At 32.7% G+C, this 23829-nt stretch overlaps 6 protein-coding genes across 6 annotated transcripts in view; 5 read left to right on the top strand and 1 right to left on the bottom strand.

Moving 5' to 3' along the window:
• Nucleotides 1-2156, top strand: part of LOC127289440 (uncharacterized) — a 57703-nt gene extending 55547 nt beyond the window's left edge. The window contains exon 5 of the mRNA XM_051317373.1: nucleotides 1780-2156. Within this exon, the coding sequence (XP_051173330.1) occupies nucleotides 1780-2107 (328 nt within the window). The 3' untranslated portion in view covers nucleotides 2108-2156. The remainder of the gene's footprint in view (nucleotides 1-1779) is intronic.
• Nucleotides 2157-3288: 1132 nt separating this feature from the next.
• LOC127289439 (histone H2B) lies at nucleotides 3289-3789 on the bottom strand. Its single transcript, XM_051317371.1, has one exon. It carries the CDS (start codon nucleotides 3710-3712, stop codon nucleotides 3341-3343), a length of 372 nt encoding a protein of 123 aa, XP_051173328.1. The 5' UTR covers nucleotides 3713-3789; the 3' UTR covers nucleotides 3289-3340.
• Nucleotides 3790-3958: 169 nt separating this feature from the next.
• LOC127289435 (histone H2A) lies at nucleotides 3959-4426 on the top strand. The gene has a single exon (XM_051317368.1). The coding sequence runs from the start codon at nucleotides 4000-4002 to the stop codon at nucleotides 4372-4374; it is 375 nt and encodes a 124-aa protein (XP_051173325.1). The 5' UTR covers nucleotides 3959-3999; the 3' UTR covers nucleotides 4375-4426.
• A 4506-nt stretch (nucleotides 4427-8932) lies between these two features.
• On the top strand, nucleotides 8933-9691 carry LOC127289424 (urease accessory protein UreE-like). The gene is made up of 2 exons (XM_051317357.1): nucleotides 8933-9181; nucleotides 9641-9691. Exons 1-2 carry the CDS (start codon nucleotides 8933-8935, stop codon nucleotides 9689-9691), a joined length of 300 nt encoding a protein of 99 aa, XP_051173314.1.
• A 7617-nt stretch (nucleotides 9692-17308) lies between these two features.
• Nucleotides 17309-18380, top strand: LOC127289425 (protein PFC0760c-like). The gene is made up of 4 exons (XM_051317358.1): nucleotides 17309-17329; nucleotides 17392-17596; nucleotides 17723-18070; nucleotides 18199-18380. Exons 1-4 carry the CDS (start codon nucleotides 17309-17311, stop codon nucleotides 18378-18380), a joined length of 756 nt encoding a protein of 251 aa, XP_051173315.1.
• A 3382-nt stretch (nucleotides 18381-21762) lies between these two features.
• LOC127289426 (histidine-rich glycoprotein-like) lies at nucleotides 21763-23121 on the top strand. The gene is made up of 3 exons (XM_051317359.1): nucleotides 21763-21919; nucleotides 22238-22435; nucleotides 22919-23121. Exons 1-3 carry the CDS (start codon nucleotides 21763-21765, stop codon nucleotides 23119-23121), a joined length of 558 nt encoding a protein of 185 aa, XP_051173316.1.
• The last annotated feature ends 708 nt before the right edge of the window (nucleotides 23122-23829 follow it).

The raw sequence follows: 23829 nt of genomic DNA on the forward strand, positions 1-23829 counted from the left end.
TACAATCTGAAACTAAACTTGAAAACATCAAACTTGCTTCACCTAAAGAAATCATGACAATAATACGTAAAACTAAAGGTAAAAAAGCCCCCGGCCTTGATGGTATACAAAATATTGTACTTAAACATCTCCCTAAGAAAGCGCTAGTGCAATTAAATTATATTATAAATGCGTGCTTACGACAAAGCTACTTTCCTAAAGCATGGAAAACCGCAAAAATACTCCCTATTCCAAAACCAGGAAAAGATCACAAAAGATATGAAAATTATAGACCAATAAGCCTACTCCCCACACTAAGTAAAGTTCTTGAAAGTATCATACTAAATAGACTTAAAGAACATGAAACTATATATAAACAGATAATTCCTGAGCAATTTGGCTTTAGGGCAAAACATAATACTGTACAACAACTAGCACGACTGACAGACTTTATAACCACAAACTTTAATTTAAACAAAAGCGTTGGAGCCTTGTTCCTAGACATGGAAAAGGCATTCGATACTGTGTGGCACAAAGGCCTTATTAGTAAATTAGAAGATTTAGATATAGATATATATTTGTTAAAAATTATAGCCAGTTATTTAGAAAATAGAAAATTTATTGTTGACATAAATGGGAAAACCTCTTGTGATAAAAATGCTGTGGCAGGGGTCCCACAAGGGTCAGTTCTAGGACCTATTTTATTTTTATATTTCATAAATGATTTACCTTTAAGTGATAAAGTAAAGAAAGCTATATTTGCTGACGATACAGCATTGTACACTTCGTCATGGCGTAAAAAACAAATTGCCAAAAACTTACAGCAATATATTCTAATTATAGAAAAGTACTACCTAAAATGGAAGCTGAAAATCAATGTTGATAAAACTGAATTTATAATTTTCTCTCACAAACTTAAAGATAAACATGTACCAAAACTCACTTTATACAATGAAAATGTTCCTTTAAAAGAAAAAGTAAAATATCTAGGTATGATTCTTGATAACAAACTCAAATTTAGAAATCATATTACAGAAGTAAGGCAAAAAACATTCCAAATAATAGGTCAATTGTATCCACTTCTATGTTGTAAAAGCAAAATGAATACAAAAAACAAGAAAACAATCTATAAAATGATAATAAGACCTACAATGTTATATGCAGCTCCCATTTGGGGTGGTACTTTTAAAACTTATATCCAAAGACTGCAAATATTGCAAAATAAATGTTTGCGTATGATACTCTGTGCCAAAAGAGGAACAAAAATATCTAGATTACATAAACAGTCTGAAATACTCAGTATTAAAAAATTTATATACAAAGCGACAAAAGACTTTTATGATAATTTTGATAAATTAGAAATACTTAAAGATATATGTAACATAAAATATAAGGAAGCTCCATTTAAAATAAAACATAGACTACCAAACCACCTACTGCAATTCCCTATTGCACCTTAGATTGTAAGATGTAAATATTGTACATAGTAGAATGTAACTGTTCATAATCCTTTATTATTGTTAATTCTTAGAAATTTATCAGACCAAGCAGGTTTTTTAAGAAAATTTTCCTGTATTACAAAACAATATTTTCATGACTAAACATACACTAAGTAAAATAAATAAAAATATATGTATATGTGGATAAATCGCATAGATAGGAACCACGACTAGAAAACATTAGTATAAGTACAAATGTGTAATACTTGCTGTACAAATTTTTGATCTCAATAAAAACTTGAAACTTGAAACTTGGAAAAGCATTCTCAGTTTGTTCTTCGTTCGAGTTTGACGTACGAACTTTATTATCTGCAAAAATGACTGGTCGCGGAAAGGGAGGTAAAGGTTTGGGAAAAGGAGGAGCAAAGCGGCATCGCAAAGTTTTGCGTGATAACATCCAAGGTATCACCAAGCCAGCCATCCGTCGTTTGGCTCGTCGTGGTGGAGTGAAACGTATCTCCGGATTGATCTACGAGGAAACTCGTGGTGTTCTCAAAGTGTTCCTTGAGAACGTGATCCGTGACGCCGTCACTTACACCGAGCACGCCAAGAGGAAGACCGTCACTGCCATGGACGTCGTCTATGCTTTGAAACGTCAAGGCCGCACCCTTTATGGTTTCGGCGGTTAAATTTTCCTGTCATCTTACAAAACAATCGGCCCTTTTCAGGGCCACCAAATTTTTTAACTTTGGAATTCTTTTGTTTAAAACATGTTTTTAAAGCAAAAAGATAGTCTTATGTTGATAATTGATTTTATTAGAAGAAAATCCCCAGGCGAGTTAAATTAAATTTGATCTGTGAAGGTAAAAAACTATTTGATAAAATTGAAAAGGTAAATGTAAAAAAGAAAGTTTTTTTTATTTTACATAAAGTATACTATTATTTCACATCCGTCAATTATAGTATTGCGGATTGTTTTCTAGGAGGCCTTAAAACAAAAAACGGGTGTTTAAAATTTTTTTTAAAGAAATGTATTATTCAAGATCATGTTTCGACAGTATATACTGTCGTATAGTATATTGTATCATATAGTATATCATACACAGTATATTCACTACCTCGCTCAATGAAAATATCCAGCTACTCGTAAAAAGGATGGTTAATATAACACAGAAAATTAAAAGGCATTAAAATAAGCTGCAACGCTTATTATTTTAATCCAATTTTGCTTATTTTAATCCATTTTGGTATTAAAATAAGCAAAATTGAATTAAAATAATAAGCGTTGCAGCTTATTTTAATGCCTTTTAATTTTCTGTGAAAATATTTCCTTCTTCGCAAATTCCTTTTCGAGTATCTCAATAACATAATCACTATACTCAGAATTATTATAAATGAAGTAAAATAGCAAAAAGAAAATACAATCCCAACCTTTTCTTCCCTCTGAAATATAAAGCTTTTAAAGAACATAAAAAATACCATTTGAAACGCTATAGAAACTTTTTCCATTGGACACTAAACACATGTTGACCAGATATAAAAAAGACTCACTAAATCAACGAAAGTCAAATACTAATAACACAAAACATCAAATATCGGATATGAAATACTTTTTTTTAATCCTTCTTTTGGGTTTTCCCAAAGCAGGCTACTCCAGAATAACACGTATATATGGTTGTTATAAAATACATGAGAATATTTTTGACCTGCAACATAAAAAAGGGTGTTGCTTTCTCGAAACCTATACACTTTATTTCCTTACAACAATAATAGCTTTTCATCGAGAGAAATTTAAAATATAATGGTGGTAAAAATAAACTAATATTGGCTTAAAAATGTTAAAGAAAAAATTAATTCCTTCGTAAAAAAATTTGTTGGCCCTGAAAAGGGCCGATTGTTTTCGGAGAGATCAAGATTTAGATTTACTTGGAGCTGGTGTACTTGGTGACAGCCTTGGTGCCTTCAGAGACGGCGTGCTTGGCGAGTTCACCAGGAAGGAGAAGCCTGACAGCGGTTTGAATTTCCCGGGAGGTGATGGTTGACCTCTTGTTGTAGTGGGCCAGGCGGGAAGATTCGGCAGCGATACGTTCAAAGATGTCGTTGACGAAGCTGTTCATGATGCTCATGGCCTTGCTGGAGACTCCAGTGTCGGGATGGACTTGTTTCAACACTTTGTAGATGTAGATGGCATAGCTTTCCTTCCTCTTGCGCTTCTTTTTCTTATCAGTCTTGGTGATATTTTTTTGAGCCTTGCCGGCTTTTTTCACAGCTTTTCCACTTGCTTTAGGAGGCATTTTGGATTTTCAGAGACAAACACGTGTAAACTCAATGAGAATACGGAGTGAATTGATGCTCGGCCCACAAACCGGGTTCCTTTTATGTTCTGTCGCAGTGGCTATGCTACATTGTGATTGGTTCGTGCACTCGCTGTAAACGTCTACCAGTCACAGTATTGAGGTAGGGGAATAGTGGTGGGGGACCCTAATGGAAGTGCATAAATAGTCGATTTTACTGAAATTTTTGTATTAGTCATCCAACCTTTGAGTTGTTCCTTACGTTGCTACTAAACTAAATCGAAAAAATGTCCGGACGTGGAAAAGGAGGCAAAGTCAAGGGAAAGTCAAAGACTCGTTCCAACAGAGCTGGACTTCAATTCCCAGTTGGTCGTATCCATCGTCTCTTGCGCAAGGGAAACTACGCTGAGCGAGTTGGTGCTGGAGCTCCAGTCTACCTCGCAGCAGTAATGGAATACTTGGCTGCCGAAGTTTTGGAATTGGCAGGAAATGCCGCTCGTGATAACAAGAAGACCAGAATCATCCCCCGTCATCTCCAACTTGCCATCAGGAATGACGAGGAATTGAACAAACTTCTTTCTGGAGTCACCATCGCTCAGGGTGGTGTTCTTCCCAACATCCAGGCTGTTCTTTTGCCCAAGAAGACCGAAAAGAAAGCTTAAATTTCTACCCACATCCTCTCTAAAACAATCGGCCCTTTTCAGGGCCATCAAATCTTTTTTACGTGTGAATCTTGAGTTCTTTGCATTATTTTTTTCATTATAATACATACGTATTAGACCTTCCCTTATGCTACTAAAATGTTGGAAGTAGCGATAGAAAAGTGGGAGTTTTTACTTGTGGCCTTCCTTACACCCAGAGAAAAAATTTATTAGTTTTGAATAAAAACGTATATTTAAATCATTTTTATTTATTTCAAATAAATATTTTATTTAAATTAAATAAATAAATGTTTGTTTGAAATTGTCGTATATGTTTCTTACAAATAAACAATTTTATTAGTACTTTTTAAAAAGGTACATTTGTGGCAAATAAATAATATATTTAACTCAAATAAAAGTTTATTCGAGTTGAACGCAAGCATGCGCAGAATACTGTATACGATATAACTTTAAAGATGTCGGACGTAGTGAAAACGAGGTGACAGATTAACGCGACCAAGCAGTTGTTTGTACAAGGATTGATTATTATTTGATTAAAACAAATACTAATTTCAGGATAATTAAAGAAATGTTTTTATTCGCGAGTGTTTATTAATTAAATCACACTTTCCTTTTATTTTGAGTGCCTTTCTCCCTGTTGTGTCTCAAATGTGAAGCAGAAATCAAATCAGCTTATCATTGACACAGAGATATGGAAATTGTTATGTTTTAACAATATCCACGGAAGATACAAAAAAATAACCACGAAATGTAAAAATTTAAGATTTTCAATTTGAATTAAAAATTTTAATTATATCAATTCCAGAATACTTTTCTGAATACCAGGCAATTTTGCAATTAAATATATTACATTCAAAACTTTTTATTTATTTGTGTATGACATCAACAAAGGTAAGTTAACAAAAGTTAGTATTAATTTATTTGGATCAAATAAAAAGTATTTGATCCAAATACATCATTTGATGATGATGAAGATAAATATAACGATGATCATAATTTTGATGATCATAATAATGATGATGATGATTATTATGATGATCATACTGATGATGGTCATACTAATGATGATCATGATGATGTTTATACTGATGATCATAATGAGGATATAGTTCCGAATAGCACATACCTCCGATTTCAATAAAACTTAGTATCCCTACGTAATTTGGTGCGCTGATTACCAAAATCATAGTGAAAATTGGCGGAAATTTAATTATCATGGTAAAAAGCATAAAAAACACCATAAAATCATGGTTTTTTTCGATTATCTCGTAAAAAACAAAAAACTTCGAAAAAAGTTTTAGACGAAAGTTGTAGATCTCTAAAAAACACACATTTCATGTTTTATGCATTTTTTACCAAAAGTCATTATTTTTCGAGAAAAACGCAAAATAGTAAACACGGCCTTCGGCCGCGTAAGGTACTGCTCGCTTCTCTTTTTAAGAAATCTTGGCGAGAGGGGGTGGATGTGTCCGAAAGTAATTTGCAGAAATTGTGGGGTGGAGTCTACAGCAGCGGTAAACGCAAAATAGTAAACACGGCCTTCGGCCGCGTAAGGTACTGCTCGCTTTTCTTTTTAAAAAAACCTTGGCGAGAGGGGGTGGATATGGCCGAAAGTATTTTGCGGAATTCGTTGGATCCTGAGTAATGGTGAATATGATAATTTCTGCAAATTACTTTCGGACACATCCACCCCCTCTCGCCAAGATTTCTTAAAAAGAGAAGCGAGCAGTACCTTACGCGGCCGAAGGCCGTGTTTACTATTTTGCGTTTTTCTCGAAAAATAATGACTTTTGGTAAAAAATGCATAAAACATGAAATGTGTGTTTTTTAGAGATCTACAACTTTCGTCTAAAACTTTTTTCGAAGTTTTTTGTTTTTTACGAGATAATCGAAAAAAACCATGATTTTATGGTGTTTTTTATGGTTTTTACCATGATAATTAAATTTCCGCCAATTTTCACTATGATTTTCGTAATCAGCGCACCAAATTACGTAGGGATACCAAGTTTTATCGAAATCAGAGGTATGTGCTATTCGGAACTGCACCCCATAATGATGATGATCTTGACGATGATCATACTTTTGATAATCATACTAATGATGATCTTGATATATCATACTGATGATCATAATGATGCTGATCAAACTAATGATGATCATTATAATGATCATGGTGATGATCTAACTGATGATGACCATGGTGATGATCTTATTGATGATGATCATGATAGTGATCAAGATGTTGTTGATGATCATAATAAAAATGATCATGATGATGATCATACTAATGATGATGATCATACTAATGATGATGATCATACTAATGATGATCATGATGATTATCATACTAATGATGGTCGTGATGATCAGGATGTTTATCATGATGATTTTCATGATGATAATCATACTGATGATGATCATGATCATTATTAGTATGATCATCATCATCATTATTAGGATCATCATCATCATGATCATCATTATTCTGATCATCATTATTAAGGTCATTATCAACTTCTTAATCACCATCATGATAACCATCATGATCATCATATTGAAATGGTATTTCAACAGTCAAAAATTTTATTATAAAATAATTATAAATTATTTGAAAATTATAAATTATAAACATTAAAAATAAAATTATACAAAGAAATGAAATTAAAACTAGATAAATTGAATTTCTAAAAATAATAGAAAGAGAGAAAAGATATCTATAGATAACACAATGAAAACATAAACAGAAAAATAATAGAAACAGAAGGTAGATATAAATACGAATTAAGAGAATTATTAATTTAATTTAAATTTAAAGTTTTTTTTATAAATAAGAATTTTTATAGATTATTATTTAAAGAATAAATTTATTTCATATTTTTTTCTTTAAATTATTTAGAAAGTGAAATAATAAAAATTATTTTAAAAAATTGCTGAAATTAATAATAATTGAATAAAATCATATGTTATATTAAAGTAAAAATTATTTAAAAATTAATGGTAAAAGTTTAATAATTTTAAAATTATTAATTTTTGATAATTTAAAGATTTTAGAAAATGAAAATCAGTTAGAGAAAAATGATTGACAGGTAGACAATGGCATTGTTCTTGGCGAACGTTAGAAACGGAATTAGAGAGAGAAAAATATCTCTGTTCTTAGAAAATAATTTAAATGTAATTGGCTATCCGAAAATAGACGCCGCGAAAAATCTAAATAGAGGGAGAAATTGGCGGTAAGAAATACATGGGAGAAGCACCCTGCGTAAAGTAGTGAGGGAAACTCGCGGATTTTCGCTCAATCAATTTGAAATTCCTTACTCACACACTCGCACATTTTGAATTTTACTTACCCCAGAAAATTAAGGGTAGGGACGCAACTATATAAGCCAAGTAAATGCGTGTTTCTGTCTCTTTTATCTGAACAGTTTTAAAATGATTTCATAAACTACATAACCAATAATTGCAAATCGATTTTAATAGTGAGATTATCACAAAATCAAGGTGTGATTGTATTTATTTTTATTTATTTATAATTACTAAGTTCAACTAAAAGTAAATTTTATTCTATTCAGAATTGAGAGAATTAATGAGGAAAGACTCACAATCGTTTTTATAAACAAAGAAAAACTATATTGTCAGATTAATTGTTTATTTACATTACTTAAATAAAAATAACTAATTCTTTTATTCATTATTATTATTATTTTCTTTAGCATCAAAATTCTTTGAAACGATAAACAATCAATTGTTTAAACAAGTAAAAGAATTTTGAAAAGTTAATAACAAAAGCTAAAAAACTAAATAATTATTGGAAAGATTCCTCTAATTTAGTTTGAAAAGCGACAAATAATTTAAAAATAAAAGAAAAGAATATAGATATATATAGAATTTGGAAAAGCAAAAAAATTTTACTACACGTTAGCAATCTTATTTGATGATATAGTTAGCACGTGTTTCATTATATTGAATAATATAAATTAAGAATAAAAAGTCCCTTTAAATTTTAACAATACTATTGTTTCTTTTGTATTAGAGATAATGGAATGTGGGTGATACTTCCCTAATCATTTATGTTTACAGTTTATCGGCCAAACGTTTGAACTCAGCTTATGAATGCTTCAATATGATCATGATGATGATCATACTAATGATAATAATCATGATGGTGATGATCATGGTAAAGGTTATAATTATCATGATAATGATCATAATGCTAATGATAAAGATAAGAATTATGATGATCATAATGATGCTGATCAGAAGGATGATCGTACTAATTGTGATTATAATGATGATGATCATAATGCTAATGATCATAATGAGTGCTAAATTTTTATCCAACTTATCAAGACTAGAGTGTACATAAATTTGCAAATCATCAGTATAATACATATATTTAGTATGCTAAAGAACATTGTAACGATTATTGAAATATTTAATTAAAAACAACAGTAACACAACAAAGTCCATATTCAGCACATAACACACCACAAAAGAGCAATATTTTAAATCCCAAACAAATTTTCAAGAGCCTTTAAAAACACGGCCGCTTTGTTCTGTTATGCTTTTATTAAGTTATCATAAATATGATGATAATCATAATGATGATGATCACTATCATAATGATAATGACCATAGTGATGAATATGTTGATGATGATCATAATTATGATAATCATATTAATGATCATACTGATGATGGTCATGATGATGATCATGATGATAATCATACTAATGATAACCACAATGATGACGATTATGATTATAAATATGATGATGAGCATAATGATTATCATGATGATGATCATACTGTCGATCATGATGATGATGATCATACTGAGGATGATCATAATGTTGATGATCATCAGTATGATCATCATCATCATGATCAACAGTATTATCATCGTCATGATCATCATCATCATGATCAACAGTATTATCATCGTCATGATCATCATAATTATGATCATCATTATGATCATACTGATGATCATAATTATGATGATCATGACGATCATAATACTGTTGATCATGATGATGATGATCATGATGATGATGATCATGATGATGATGATCATGATGATGATCATACTGAGGATGATCATACTGATGATCATCAACATTATGATCATCATCATAATCATCATAATTATGATCATCAGTATGATCATCCTCAGTATGATCATCATCATGATCATCATCATTATGATCAACTGTATTATCATCGTCATGATCATCATAATTATGATCATCATTACGATCATCCTCAGTATGATCAACATCAAGATCATCAGTATAATCATCATCTTGTTTATCATTAGTATATTCATCATCAAGTTCATCATCAGTATGATCATCCTCAGTATGATCATCATCTTGTTTATCATTAGTATGTTCATCATCAAGTTCATCATTAGTATGATCATCAACATTATGATCATCGTCATGATCATCAACATTATGATCATCAGTATGATCATCCTTAGTATGATCATCATCATGATCATCATCATCATGATCAACAGAATTATCATCGTCATGATCATCATAATTATGATCATCAGTATGATCATCCTCAGTATTATCATCCTCATGATCATCAGTATGATCATTATCTTGATCATCATTTGTATGTTCATCATCAAGTTCATCATTAGTATGATCATCAACAGTATGATCATAGTCATGATCATCAGTATGATCATCCTCAGTATGATCATCCTCAGTATGATGATCATCATAATCATCATCATCATGATCATTATCTTGATTATCATTAGTATGTTCATCATCAAGTTCATCATTAGTATGATCATCATAATTATGATCATCAGTATGATCATCCTCAGTATTATCATCCTCATGATCATCAGTATGATCATTATCTTGATCATCATTAGTATGTTCATCATCAAGTTCATCATTAGTATGATCATCAACAGTATAATCATAGTCATGATCAACAGTATTATCATCGTCATGATCATCAAAATTATGATCATCAGTATGATCATCCTCAGTATGATCATCCTCAGTATGATCATCATCATGATCAGCATCATCATGATCATCATCTTGATCATCATTAGTATGTTCATCATCAAGTTCATCATTAGTATGATCATCAACAGTATGATCATAGTCATGATCATCAGTATGATCATCCTCAGTATGATCATCCTCAGTATGATGATCATTATAATCATCATCATCATGATCATTATCTTGATTATCATTAGTATGTTCATCATCAAGTTCATCATTAGTATGATCATCAACAGTATGATCATCGGCATGATCATCATAATTATGATCATCAGTATAATCATCTTCAGTATGATCATCATCATGATCATCATCATCAATGTCATCAGTATAATCATCATCTTTTTCATCATTAGTATGATCATCAATATTATGATCATCGTCATGATCATCAATATTATGATCATCGTCATGATCATCATAATTATGATCATCAGTATGATCATCCTCAGTATTATTATCCTCATGATCATCAGTATGATCATTATCTTGATCATCATTAGTATGTTCATCATCAAGTTCATCATTAGTATGATCATCAACAGTATGATCATAGTCATGATCAACAGTATTATCATCGTCATGATCATCAAAATTATGATCATCAGTATGATCATCCTCAGTATGATCATCCTTAGTATGATCATCCTCAGTATGATCATCCTCAGTATGATCATCATCATGATCAGCATCATCATGATCATCATCTTAATCATCATTAGTATGTTCATCATCAAGTTCTGTTAGAAAATATCAGAAATAATATTTCTCAGGGGAAAGGAATTGGGAATCACTGTGATAAACACAAGTAAATAACACACATTAATATTCCTTTAAATACTGTATAATTTCAAAATAAAATTATGTTAAAATACACGTGAGGCAATGAATAAAATAATGTCTTTAATCTTTATTTTTAATTATTTTTATGTGTGAAAAGTAAAATATTTTTAAACTGGAGAATGCGACAAAAATCAACTACACTCGACTGTAGTTATTTTGGAACTGAACCTTTTTGGTCCTTCAGGTATATACCGTAGTTATAAACTTAAACTTGTTAGTGTAGGTACAATTTTGTGTAAGTATCTGTGTAAGTGTTTGTGAAAGTATCGTTGTAATTTCTAAATATCCAACACCCTTCCTCAACGATAATTACTTTAATTTTTGCAATCAATTAATCCACACATTTCTGAAAGATATTTTAACTTTACTCTACCTAATGCTTTTGTTAACATATCTGCTTGCATTTGTTCCGTAGGACAATATTTAAAATCTACAATATTTTTATCTTTTAAATCCTTTAAAAAATGAAATTTTGTTGCAATATGTTTTGTTCTATTACTGAATTTTCTATTTGAAATAAGTTTGAGACAACTTTGGTTATCTTCATAGATGACTGCTTTTTCTTGAGTTTCGTTGAAAAAATCTTCCAGTAGATTTTTTAACCATATCATTTCTTGAGAAGCTTCTGCTAGGGCGATATATTCCGCTTCTGTTGATGAAAGAGCTACGCATGTTTGTTTACGACAACACCAACTTATTGAAGATCCGTTGAATTTAAATAAATAACCACTATTTGATTTTCTATCAGCTCTGTCCTCAGCCCAATTTGCATCAGCAAAGCCAATAAGTCCGGTTTTATTGTCCTTTTCACCTAATATGAGTTCGTAGTCTTTTGTCCCCTTCAGGTAGCGGAACACTCTCTTTACCTCCGTCCAGTCTGCAGTTACAGGGTGTTTGTTGTGCTGACTTAAGATGGTTACACTTGCTGCTATATCCGGTCTTGAATTTACAGCCAAATATAATAATGCCCCAATGGCTTGTTGATATTTTTCGCATTCGAGCATTTTATTTTCATCAGTCCTGATTTCCAGATATCCTAAATCCAGTGGTATTTGCGAAATTTTGGCATCTTGAAAACCAAACCTTTCAATTAATTTTTCTATGTATTTTGTTTGCTTAATACAATAGAAACCATTTTTGTCTCTTCTGATTTCTAATCCTAAGTAATGTTTTAAAATTCCCAAATCTGCTAAATTAAATTCTTTATTTAAAAATTTAGCCACTTGATTAATTTTATTCATATCATTTGATGCAATTAAAAAATCATCGACATAAATAATTACGTAAATTTTGTCATCATTGTGACCTTTTGAATATAAACAAGGATCAATTTTACTTTGTACAAAACCGTTGTCTTTTAATAATTTGTTTAATTTATCATTCCATACCTTAGCCGCTTGTTTTAACCCGTAGATTCCTTTCTTGAGCTTGCAGACATTATCTTCTTTGCCGGGAATGACGTAACCTTCCGGTTGTTGCATAAAAATTGTCTCCTGCAATGATCCGTTCAAGAAAGCTGTTTTGGCGTCGAAATGTTTTATGATCATATCCTTCACACCTGCTATTGTCAAGAAGAGCCTAAGAGTTGCTTGTCGAACAACAGGTGCAAAAACCTCATCATAATCGGTACCAAATTTTTGAGAAAATCCTCGAGCGACGAGCCTAGCTTTATATCTCTCTATATTACCTTCTGCATTTCTTTTAATTTTAAAGATCCATTTACATGTAACAATATTTCCTTGGGTAGGTCTTGAGATGATGTCCCAGGTATCGTTCTCCCTTAATGATTTTATTTCCTCGTCCATTGCTTTCTTCCATTCTTCTTTGTTTGAACTTGACAATGCTTCCTGTATTGTTCTCGGCTCTCTTCCTTCAATGACCATTTTAGAGGTGGCCATATAACGTTCCGGGGGTACTCCTTTATTAGAACGATCAGAGCGCCTAATTTGGTTTTCTTGAGTTTCTTCTATTAATTCCGCACTATAATCACTGTCCGTATCATTTGTTGAATCACTATCTTCCGTGCTGATTTCTTCTTCCGTGGATGTATCTTCATTTTCTTGATTTTGTTGATCTTCATTGTTTTTGAGAGGTATCTCGATAACACTTGTTCCGTTTGTTATCTCATTCTTGTGAAATTTATCAAGAAAAATAACGTCTCTGCTAATCTTGATTTTGTTTGTTCTTGTATCGAGTAGTCGAAAGGCTTTAGACTCTTCTGAATAACCAACGAAAATCAATTTTTCTCCTTTATCATCTAATTTTCTTCTTTGCTCTTTGTGAATGAGAGCGTATGCTGCACATCCAAAAACATGTAAGTGTCCAATATTTGGTTTCTTTCCGTACCATAACTCATATGGTGTTTTTTCTTTAACTTTTGTGGGCAATCTATTTTGCAAGTAGTTGGCCGTGATTGTTGCTTCTCCCCAGTATTTTTTATCTAAATCAGCATCTATAAGCATGCATCGAGACATTTCAAAAAGAGATCTGTTTTTTTTTTCGGCAACACCATTCTGCTGGGGTGAATAAGGTGCTGTGTATTGCATGCGAATACCTTCATCTTTTAAGAAAGATTGCAAATCATTATTAATGTACTCCCTTCCTCGATCTGATCTTATAATTTTTGGCTTTTTATCATGTTGTGTTTTCATTAATTGAATGAATTCTTTAATAAAAATTCCAACTTCATTTTTATTTTTCATTAAATAAACTTTAGAAAATCGAGAAAAATCATCAATAATGGTTAAAATATACCTTTTTTTACCTGGGGTTTCTGTTTGCATAGGGCCACAAACATCTGTGTGAATGAGATCCAGTATTGCTTTTGTCTTCTGTAGAGATTCTTTTGGAAACGGTTTACGTGCCATTTTCCCTTTAATACAACATTCACACACTATTTTTGCACCACAATCCTTGAATTGTATACCTGAGGCTAGTTCCTTTTCTGCTAATAACTTTATTGCTGCTGGGTCTCGGTGTCCAAATCTTCGGTGCCAGGCATGTTGACAATCTTCATGATAATGTTCTTTTATTGCCACTTTACTCGACCCGAACACTTCTATCACTTTTGTTTGATCGCACTTTTGAACTTCATACAAATCTGGAGACAATCTGGCTACAAGATGGATCTTACCGTCCTTTATGATATGACAATAATCCTCTTGAAACTGTATTTTGTAGCCATCCTTTGCCAATTTTTTTACTGACAATAAATTAGAACTAAAGGTAGGTACATAGAGAACATCACGTATTTCCATTTCAAAACAATTTCCTTCTTTTGAACTCCACTTTATGATGCCTGATCCTATCCCTTTTATATTAGCAGCCTGTTCATCCGCAAGACGAACGAGTCCTTTTTTGCTAGTATCTAATTTTTTGAAAAAATCTTTATTGCGTACCATATGGCTTGTTGCTCCAGAGTCTACAACCCAACTTTCTCCTTCAATTGCTGCTTTTGTCATTTCCATATGTGATTCCTCCCTGGTTATATGACAGTAATCTTCAGTTTTCTCTTCTTTATCTTCGGAAACTTTATTGGCCTTTTGCTGTTTTTCTTTCCATGCTTTATACTTAAAACATTCTTGTTTCGAATGTCCAGGTTTTTTACAGAAAAAACAATTACCCTTAAATTGCTTTTGACCTTTATCTTTATTGTATGTGGACTTCATAGCTGACTCACTGTTCTGAAGATTTTCTCTTACATCTTTTGCCCCTTTACGCCGTTTATACTCATCGATTAGTTTGCTTTTAATGAATTGGCTTGTAATATCTTCTTCGGGCCTACTCTCTAATGCCGTTACAAGAGTATCGTAAGATTCTGGAAGACTTCCTAATAGCAGTGCTGCTATCAAATTATCAGGCAAATCTTGTCCAAGGGCTGATAATTGACTGATATTATTGGAAAAACTATTTATATGAGCTTCCATATCACCTCCTTCAATCAAAACTGAACGACATATTCTTTTTAATAAGAGAACTTTACTTGATAAAGTCGACTTTTGGTGATATTCTTTGAGTGAATTCCACGAGTCCTTCGCTGATTTGGCATTCCTGATGTGCAACAATTGATCATCTTCAACAAGAAGTCCTATTCTTGCACGTGCCTTGTCGTCTTTCTTTTTCCACGCAGCTAATTTTGTGGCATCTGTATCAGGTGGTTTTTCTTCTTCTATCACTTCCCATAGATTGTCGTCAATCATCATAAGCTCCATTTTATAACACCACACATTATAATTTTCACCATTGAGCTTTGCGATCGCGAACCGGTATCCTGAACCTTCTGCCATAATTATTCACTTTAATAACTTCACAATTCTGTCAAAATAAAAACTGCGTCACTTTAATTGTTAATTTTAATCACACAAAAAAAACTGTCAATAATTCCTTATGTTATTCAATTAATTATTGTTATTATCTTTCACTACACTCTGGGCCCATAACCTGTTAGAAAATATCAGAAATAATATTTCTCAGGGGAAAGGAATTGGGAATCACTGTGATAAACACAAGTAAATAACACACATTAATATTCCTTTAAATACTGTATAATTTCAAAATAAAATTATGTTAAAATACACGTGAGGCAATGAATAAAATAATGTCTTTAATCTTTATTTTTAATTATTTTTATGTGTGAAAAGTAAAATATTTTTAAACTGGAGAATGCGACAAAAATCAACTACACTCGACTGTAGTTATTTTGGAACTGAACCTTTTTGGTCCTTCAGGTATATACCGTAGTTATAAACTTAAACTTGTTAGTGTAGGTACAATTTTGTGTAAGTATCTGTGTAAGTGTTTGTGAAAGTATCGTTGTAATTTCTAAATATCCAACAAGTTCATCATTAGTATGATCATCAACAGTATGATCATAGTCATGATCATCAGTATGATCATCCTCAGTATGATCATCCTCAGTATGATGATCATCATAATCATCATCATCATGATCATTATCTTGATTATCATTAGTATGTTCATCATCAAGTTCATCATTAGTATGATCATCAACAGTATGATCATCGGCATGATCATCATAATTATGATCATCAGTATAATCATCTTCAGTATGATCATCATCATGATCATCATCATCAATGTCATCAGTATAATCATCATCTTTCTTCATTAGTATGTTCATCATCAAGTTCATCATTAGTATGATCATCAACAGTATGATCATAGTCATGATCAACAGTATTATCATCGTCATGATCATCAAAATTATGATCATCAGTATGATCATCCTCAGTATGATCATCCTTAGTATGATCATCCTCAGTATGATCATCCTCAGTATGATCATCATCATGATCAGCATCATCATGATCATCATCTTGATCATCATTAGTATGTTCATCATCATGGTCATCATTAGTATGATCATCAACAGTATGATCATTGTCATGATCATCATAATTATGATCATGATGATGATCATACTGAGGATGATCATACTGATGATCAAAATTATGATGATTATGACGATGATCATACTGTTGATGATCATACTATTGATGAACTTGTTGATGAACATACTAATGATGATCAAGATGATGATCATGACTATGATAATTCTGTTGATCATGATGATGATGATCATGATGATGATCATACTGAGGATGATCATACTAAGAATCGTAATTATGATGATCATGACGATGATCATAATGTTGATGATCATACTAATGATGATCATGATGATGATTATCATGGTGATGATCATACTGAGGATCATAATTATGATGATCATGACGATGATCATACTGTTGATGATCATACTAATGATGAACTTGATGATGACCATGACGATGATCATACTGTTGATGATCATATTAATGATGAACTTGATGATGAACATACTATTGATGAACAAGATGATGATCATACTGATGATCATGATGATGATGATCATGATGATGATCATACTGAGGATGATCATACTGATGATTATAATTAAGATGATCATGACGATGATCATACTAATGATGAACATGATGATGAACATACTAATGATGATCATGATGATGATCATACTAATTATAATGATCATGATGATGATCATGGTCAAGGTGATAATTATCATGTTAATTTTTATCATGATGATGATCATAATGCTAATGATAATGATCAGAATTATGATGATCATAAGGATGCTAGACAGAAGGATGATCGTAGTAATTGTGATTATAATGCTGATGATAATAAATATGATAATGATGATGATTATGTTTATGTTGATGATGATTATAATGAAAATTATCATAATGATGATGATCATGTTCAGGGTGATAATTATCATGATAATAATGGTCATGATGATGTTCATAATGCTAATGGTTATAATGATTATGATCATAATGACGATGATCATACTAATGATGAACATGATGATGAACATACTAAGGATGATCATGATGATGATCATACTAATTAAAATGATCATGATGATGATCATGGTCAAGGTGATAATTATCATGTTAATTTTTATCATGATGATGATCATAATGCTAATGATAATGATCAGAATTATGATGATCATAAGGATGCTAGACAGAAGGATGATCGTAGTAATTGTGATTATAATGCTGATGATAATAAATATGATAATGATGATGATTATGTTTATGTTGATGATGATTATAATGAAAATGATCATAATGATGATGATCATGTTCAGGGTGATAATTATCATGATAATAATGATCATGATGATGTTCATAATGCTAATGGTTATAATGATTATGATCATAATGATGATGATCATACTGATGATCATAATGATCCTAATCATAATGATGATCATGGTCAAGGTTATATCATTATGGTCAAGGTGACGATTATCATGATGATGATCGTAAGAATGATCATACTAATTGTTATTATAATGATGATTATAATGATGATCAGGATGATGATCATGATGATGATCATGATAAAGATCATGATGATGATGATCAAAATGCTAATGATTATAATGATGATGATCATAAATATGATCATCATGAGGATGATTGGGTTGGTGATCATTCTAATTGTTATCACAAGGATGATGATCATGATTATAATGATTATAAATATGATGATCAGCATGATGATTATCATGATGATGATCATGGTTAAGGTGATAACAATCTTTGATGATTATAACAGTAGAAATCATAAATCATTCAATTAAAAATATACTACACGAAAAAAAACAAAAGTCTAACAATTGCAGAGTGGTATTAACTAGAATAAGATTTGTTTTTTCACAAACGTATAAAGGTAAATTTAGGTAAATGAGAAATTAAAAAAGAATTTTATTAATTTAAACTTTGTATAATTTATTAATATAAATGAATTGAACTCAACATATTACAATGGTGTTTTAGTGTAAAAATGCTGTTATAAAGAACATTGTTTTTTTAAAAATATAGTACTTACAATTACCTCTGTTCAGGGGGCAGAAATGAATATAAAACAAGTTGGCACTTGTCAGCGACGCTATGAGTTTTTACAGCTCCTTAAAAGGAACAGTTGGGACTTCTTCACAGTTTTTTAGTTCGTAAACTCCGAAATGCACACACGTCACGTTTGCATAATCGATAAATTGAGAATACACTAATACGACGATTTATTTTAAAATTCAATAAATGACAAGCTTACAAATCTGGCGATGATGATTACTTGCTCAAAAACCGAACAACGAGTAAACATATACTGTTTGAGATGCAAGAGTTACAGTCTTAAAATTTTCAAAATAACCGAAGGGTCAAGCTTCACGATGGTGATTTTACTTCAAGAAATGAATTATAGAATGATTCCAGAGCAACTGACGATTGACAATGGATTTGCATGGGTTTTTATACTAGAAAATCACCCTCAGTGGGAGTAAATAAGTTCAAAGATCACCCCATCTCCATCTTGACTTTTAGATTTTCATAGACCTGTAACAATTCTTAGAGCTTAGATGAACACCTGCATCCTGTATCGCATAGCACAAGTATCGCTATTACAATGTCTACAAGCATCTCACAATATTGCCACGCTAGAATACTGTGCTTGCTCCTCGCTGACGCTTACATGAGTCATAAATCCACTCGCTAATACTGAGTAATGTGCGTAGTAGTGTCAAATGCCTTAGGTTTAATTTCTAGAAATTGCCTACCAGGCTTTCGATATTCAAGTCAAAGGTCAGCCTATGCGATTCGATACAAGTGAGAAGTAGAACATCGCATAAGACTTTATACTTTGTGCAGCTGCAAAAACAATTCCTAAGAATTAGCTGAAGCATTGCGTGGGATTCAAATTAGAAAAATTTTGTATTTTGAACATTATTCATATTTTTGAATAATGGCATTTTAAATGCTTTAAGTGTAAAAATGTGTAAGATTTATTATTTTAAAGTAATAGATAACTGAATTTTAAATACAATAGCAAAAAGAATTAATTAATTTTGAAGAATTGGGGCGAAAACTAGTGTAGATAGTTTTCGCTCTTGTTTAACAACCACACGCGATTCCTCAGCATAGCCCTTCTGTAGCGAGAGGTCACCTTCGGTGATGCATCTACTCGCTATATCTATATTCACATATCCATGTCTGTACGCACTATATCTATATATATCGCTGGCTTGCGACGAGTCATAACATGCAGGCAGAGATATGCATATATATATATAGATATAGTCGCGCGTATATGAATATGAATCAATGCTTATCGGAGACGCGGAAAATGACCCATGGGGGTTGGCTTTTAGAGTAGTATCTAAGAAACTAGTTTCGCGGCAAAAAAACCCCGGTCTGGACAATCCGATTCGGGTCCGAAAAATCATACGTGCTTTGTTCTCCCATGTGGAATCTGGCCCCCGAGAGGACTATACTCACTGTGTAGTACAGTGGGAAGAACTCTTCACACTTGAAGAACTTAAAAAGGTGGCAAAGATGTTGAAAAATGGCAAAGCGCCAGGTAATGATGGAATACCCAACGAGATTCTTAAAGAAGTTATCGCTCTGTATCCGGAGCTACTTCTCGACGTCTTTAATACATGTCTGGAGTGTGGAAGATTTTTCAGTGACTGGAAAGCACAGAAGTTGGTCCTTTTTAGGAAGGGGGATAAACCTCTAGATAAAGTCTCATCGTTTAGACCAAGTTGTTTATTGGATACGATGGGTAAACTTCTAGAGCGAATGATTCTGGAGAGACTACAGAGAATCCTGGTAGGCAAAAGTAGCTTATCCGAAAACCAGTTTGGCTTTAGAAAGGGCCGGTCCACAGTAGAGGCGATTTTAGCGGTTGTTGAAAAGGCAAATAATGTCAAATCAGGGAAGAAGAAGGGATTTTGCGCACTCGTAGCCATAGACATACGAAACACGTTTAATTCCGCGAGATGGGATATTAGTATCGAGGCGATGAAACGTAAAGGGGTGCCAACCTATCTGTTGCGAATGATAGATGACTATCTTAGCGATAGATGGGTTGTGTACGAGAGCGATGCATGTCATATCAAAGAAGAGATGACATGCGGAGCTCCCCAAGGATCGAAAGTAGGTCCAACCATAAAGAACGTCATGTATAACAGTTTCCTGAGGTTGGACTTACTGGAAGATACGTTTCTGACCGGGTTCGCGGATGACGTGCTTTTAGTGTGCTGTGCGGACAAGATAAATCTTTTATAGATAAAACTCGATGATAGTCTGCGACGAATAGTGTTTTGGTTGGACCGACATGCACTGAAAATGGCTGTCGAAAAAACCGAGGCTCTGCTCGTCACAGACCGGAGAGACTTCCGATTCCCGCGGTTGGAAATTGGAGGATCTGTAGTTTCATGGGGGACAAAACTGAAGTACCTGGGAGTGACGTTGGACAAACGTTTGAGTTTCGGCCAACATATTAACATCTCGTCACTCCAAGCCACCGAATGCATGGGAAACCTTTCGAGGATGATGCCCAATATCGGTGGCCCCAGGGAAAAGAAACGTAGACTAGTGGCGACTGTGGTTCAATCAAAGCAGCTTTATGCTGCCCCTGTTTAGGCTTCGGTCCTAAAGTTCCACAGCATCTCTGACAGGCTCTTCGCGGTCCAGAGAGACCCGGCACGGAGAATTGTGTCAGCCTTCAGAACGGTGTCTACTTGCGCTGTTCTGGTACTCGCTGGATTACCGCCAATGGATTTATTGGCGATGGAAAGGAAGGAGATCTTCCATCTTAACAAAGATCTGGCGGGTACTTCAGAGCATAGCGATAGACGGGATGGGATGGGGAGTCTAAAGGTAGGTTGACCTACCGCTTGATTCCCCTCCTCGCCACATGGTTAGATAGGAAACACGGTGAAGTTGGCTACTACCTTACACAAGCGTTGTCAGGTCATGGTTGTTTCGGACAGTATTTTTATCGATTTAAAATAGAAGCAGAAGCGAGGTGTGTGTATTGCAACGGTTCGGGTGTCGACGAAGCAATAAACACTGACGACGCGGAGCAAACGCTCTTTTTCTGCGGGCACTGGCGTGAACTCAGGCAAGCCATGTTCTCGACTGTGGGCACTGAAGTCACACCCGACAACATGGTTTCTATTATGTTGCAGAGCGCGGACTGTTGGAGGAGCGTCGAGTCCTTCATTACAACTGTAATGAGGACGAAGGAGGACGACAGAAGAAGGTTAAAGTCTCAAAAAGGGTGTGGTTTTTAGTGGGTCGACCAGAACAAGAGCGGTCATCCCTACATAACCTGAGAGTACGGGCTCCATGATCATCATCAACATCTTGATCCCAATCATGATCACCATCCAGATCATCATTATGAACATGATGATTATGATCGTAATGATAAAAATACTACTAATGATGATCATGATAATTATCATGATGATGATTATACTAATGATGATCGTAATTCATGATCATGTTAATGATGATGATGGTCATGATCAACTTGATAATTATCATGATAATTATTGTCATGATAATGATCATAATGATGATAATGATGATCGTGACAAGATGTTGATGATGATCATAATAATGTTGATCATTGTCAAGGTGATGATTATCATGATGATTGTCATGATGATGATCATAATGCTAATGATTATAATGATGATGATCATCAATATGATCATCATGAGGATGCTCATACTAATGATGATCATGATGATGATCATGCTGATGCTCATACTAATGATGATCATGATGATGATCGTAATTATGATAATCCTACTAATGATGATGATTATACTAATGATGATCATGATGATGATCATACTGATGATGATCATACTAAAGATGAAAATGATGATGATCATACTAAAGATGATTATACTGATGATGATGATCATCATCATCATTATTATGATCATCAGTATGATCATCGTCATGGTCACCATTAGTATGATTATCAACAGTATGATCATCGTCATGTTCATCATCATCATCATCATTATGATCATCATCATGATCATCATTAATATATTCATCATTATGATCATTATTATGATCATCATTATTATAATCATCATCATGATCATTATTATGATTATCATTATTATGATCATCATTAGTAAGATCATTATTATCATCATCACGATCAATATTATTATAATCATCATCATGATAATTATTATGATCATCATTAGTATAATCATTATCATCATCAGTATAATCGTCATTATGATCATCATCAAGATCATCATCATGATCCTCATCATGATTATCATATTTATGATAATCATCATGATCATTATTGTCATGATAATCATCACCTTGACCATAATCATCATCATTATCATAATTCTGATCATTATAATTATGATCATCATCATGACAATAATTATCATGATAATTACCACGTTGACCATGATCATCACCATCATGATCATTATCATTAGTATGATCATCTTAAAGATCATCATCATTATCATCATCAAGATCATCATAATGATCATCATCATGATCATTATCATCATTAGTATGATCAGCATTAGTATGATCATCATCAGTATCATCATCATCATTAGTATAATCATCATCATGATCATTATCATGGTCATCATTAGTAGGATCATCATTACGATCATCATCATCATCATGATCATAATGGTAATCATGATAGTGATCATGATGTTTATCATAATGGTGGTGAATATGTTGATGATAATCTTAATAATGATGATCAGAATAATGACGAATGATGATGATAATGATCATGTTTATGGTGATCATAATGATTATAATGATGATAATGATCATAATGATGATGATGATCATAATCAAGATGATGGTGATCATAATGATTATGATAATGATGATGATCATCAAAATGATAATGAACATGATGTTCGTGATCCCGATAATGATCATGATCAAGATGATGATTATCAAGATGATGATTACCCTCACTTTTCACACAAAATACTTTCTACTACGCTAGTATAATGAGCTCTATAACGAATGCGACAACTTTCGAACGTCGCGCGCAGCGATAGCAGATGTTTCACAAGTAAATAAAATACAAAAAAGAAAAGAGACATTATTTCAAAAATTGTGTTAAAGCTTGAAAAATAAGAAAAAATTTTATCTTTAATTATCTTATCTTA

This window comes from Leptopilina boulardi, unplaced genomic scaffold (genome assembly GCF_019393585.1).
Source record: "Leptopilina boulardi isolate dan_hultmark-lab unplaced genomic scaffold, ZJU_Lbou_2.1 LbouV2_408, whole genome shotgun sequence".
Lineage (NCBI taxonomy): Eukaryota > Metazoa > Arthropoda > Insecta > Hymenoptera > Figitidae > Leptopilina > Leptopilina boulardi.

Bases quoted from the DNA above. Each gene is read 5' to 3' on its own strand.
- LOC127289425 (XM_051317358.1), top strand. From the start codon at position 17,309: ATGATGATGATCATGGTCAAG. The intron at 17,330-17,391 runs GTGATAATTATC...GATAATGATCAG, and splicing joins TGATGATGATCATGGTCAAG to AATTATGATGATCATAAGGA. The intron at 17,597-17,722 runs GTTATAATGATT...ATCATGGTCAAG, and splicing joins TGATGTTCATAATGCTAATG to GTGATAATTATCATGTTAAT.
- LOC127289439 (XM_051317371.1), bottom strand. From the start codon at position 3,712: ATGCCTCCTAAAGCAAGTGGAAAAGCTGTGAAAAAAGCCGGCAAGGCT.
- LOC127289426 (XM_051317359.1), top strand. From the start codon at position 21,763: ATGTTCTCGACTGTGGGCACTGAAGTCACACCCGACAACATGGTTTCT. The intron at 21,920-22,237 runs GTTTTTAGTGGG...GATCGTGACAAG, and splicing joins AAAGTCTCAAAAAGGGTGTG to ATGTTGATGATGATCATAAT. The intron at 22,436-22,918 runs GTAATTATGATA...ATCATCATCAAG, and splicing joins TGATGATCATGATGATGATC to ATCATCATCATGATCCTCAT.
- LOC127289435 (XM_051317368.1), top strand. From the start codon at position 4,000: ATGTCCGGACGTGGAAAAGGAGGCAAAGTCAAGGGAAAGTCAAAGACT.
- LOC127289424 (XM_051317357.1), top strand. From the start codon at position 8,933: ATGCTTTTATTAAGTTATCATAAATATGATGATAATCATAATGATGAT. The intron at 9,182-9,640 runs GTCGATCATGAT...GATCATCCTCAG, and splicing joins ATCATGATGATGATCATACT to TATGATCAACATCAAGATCA.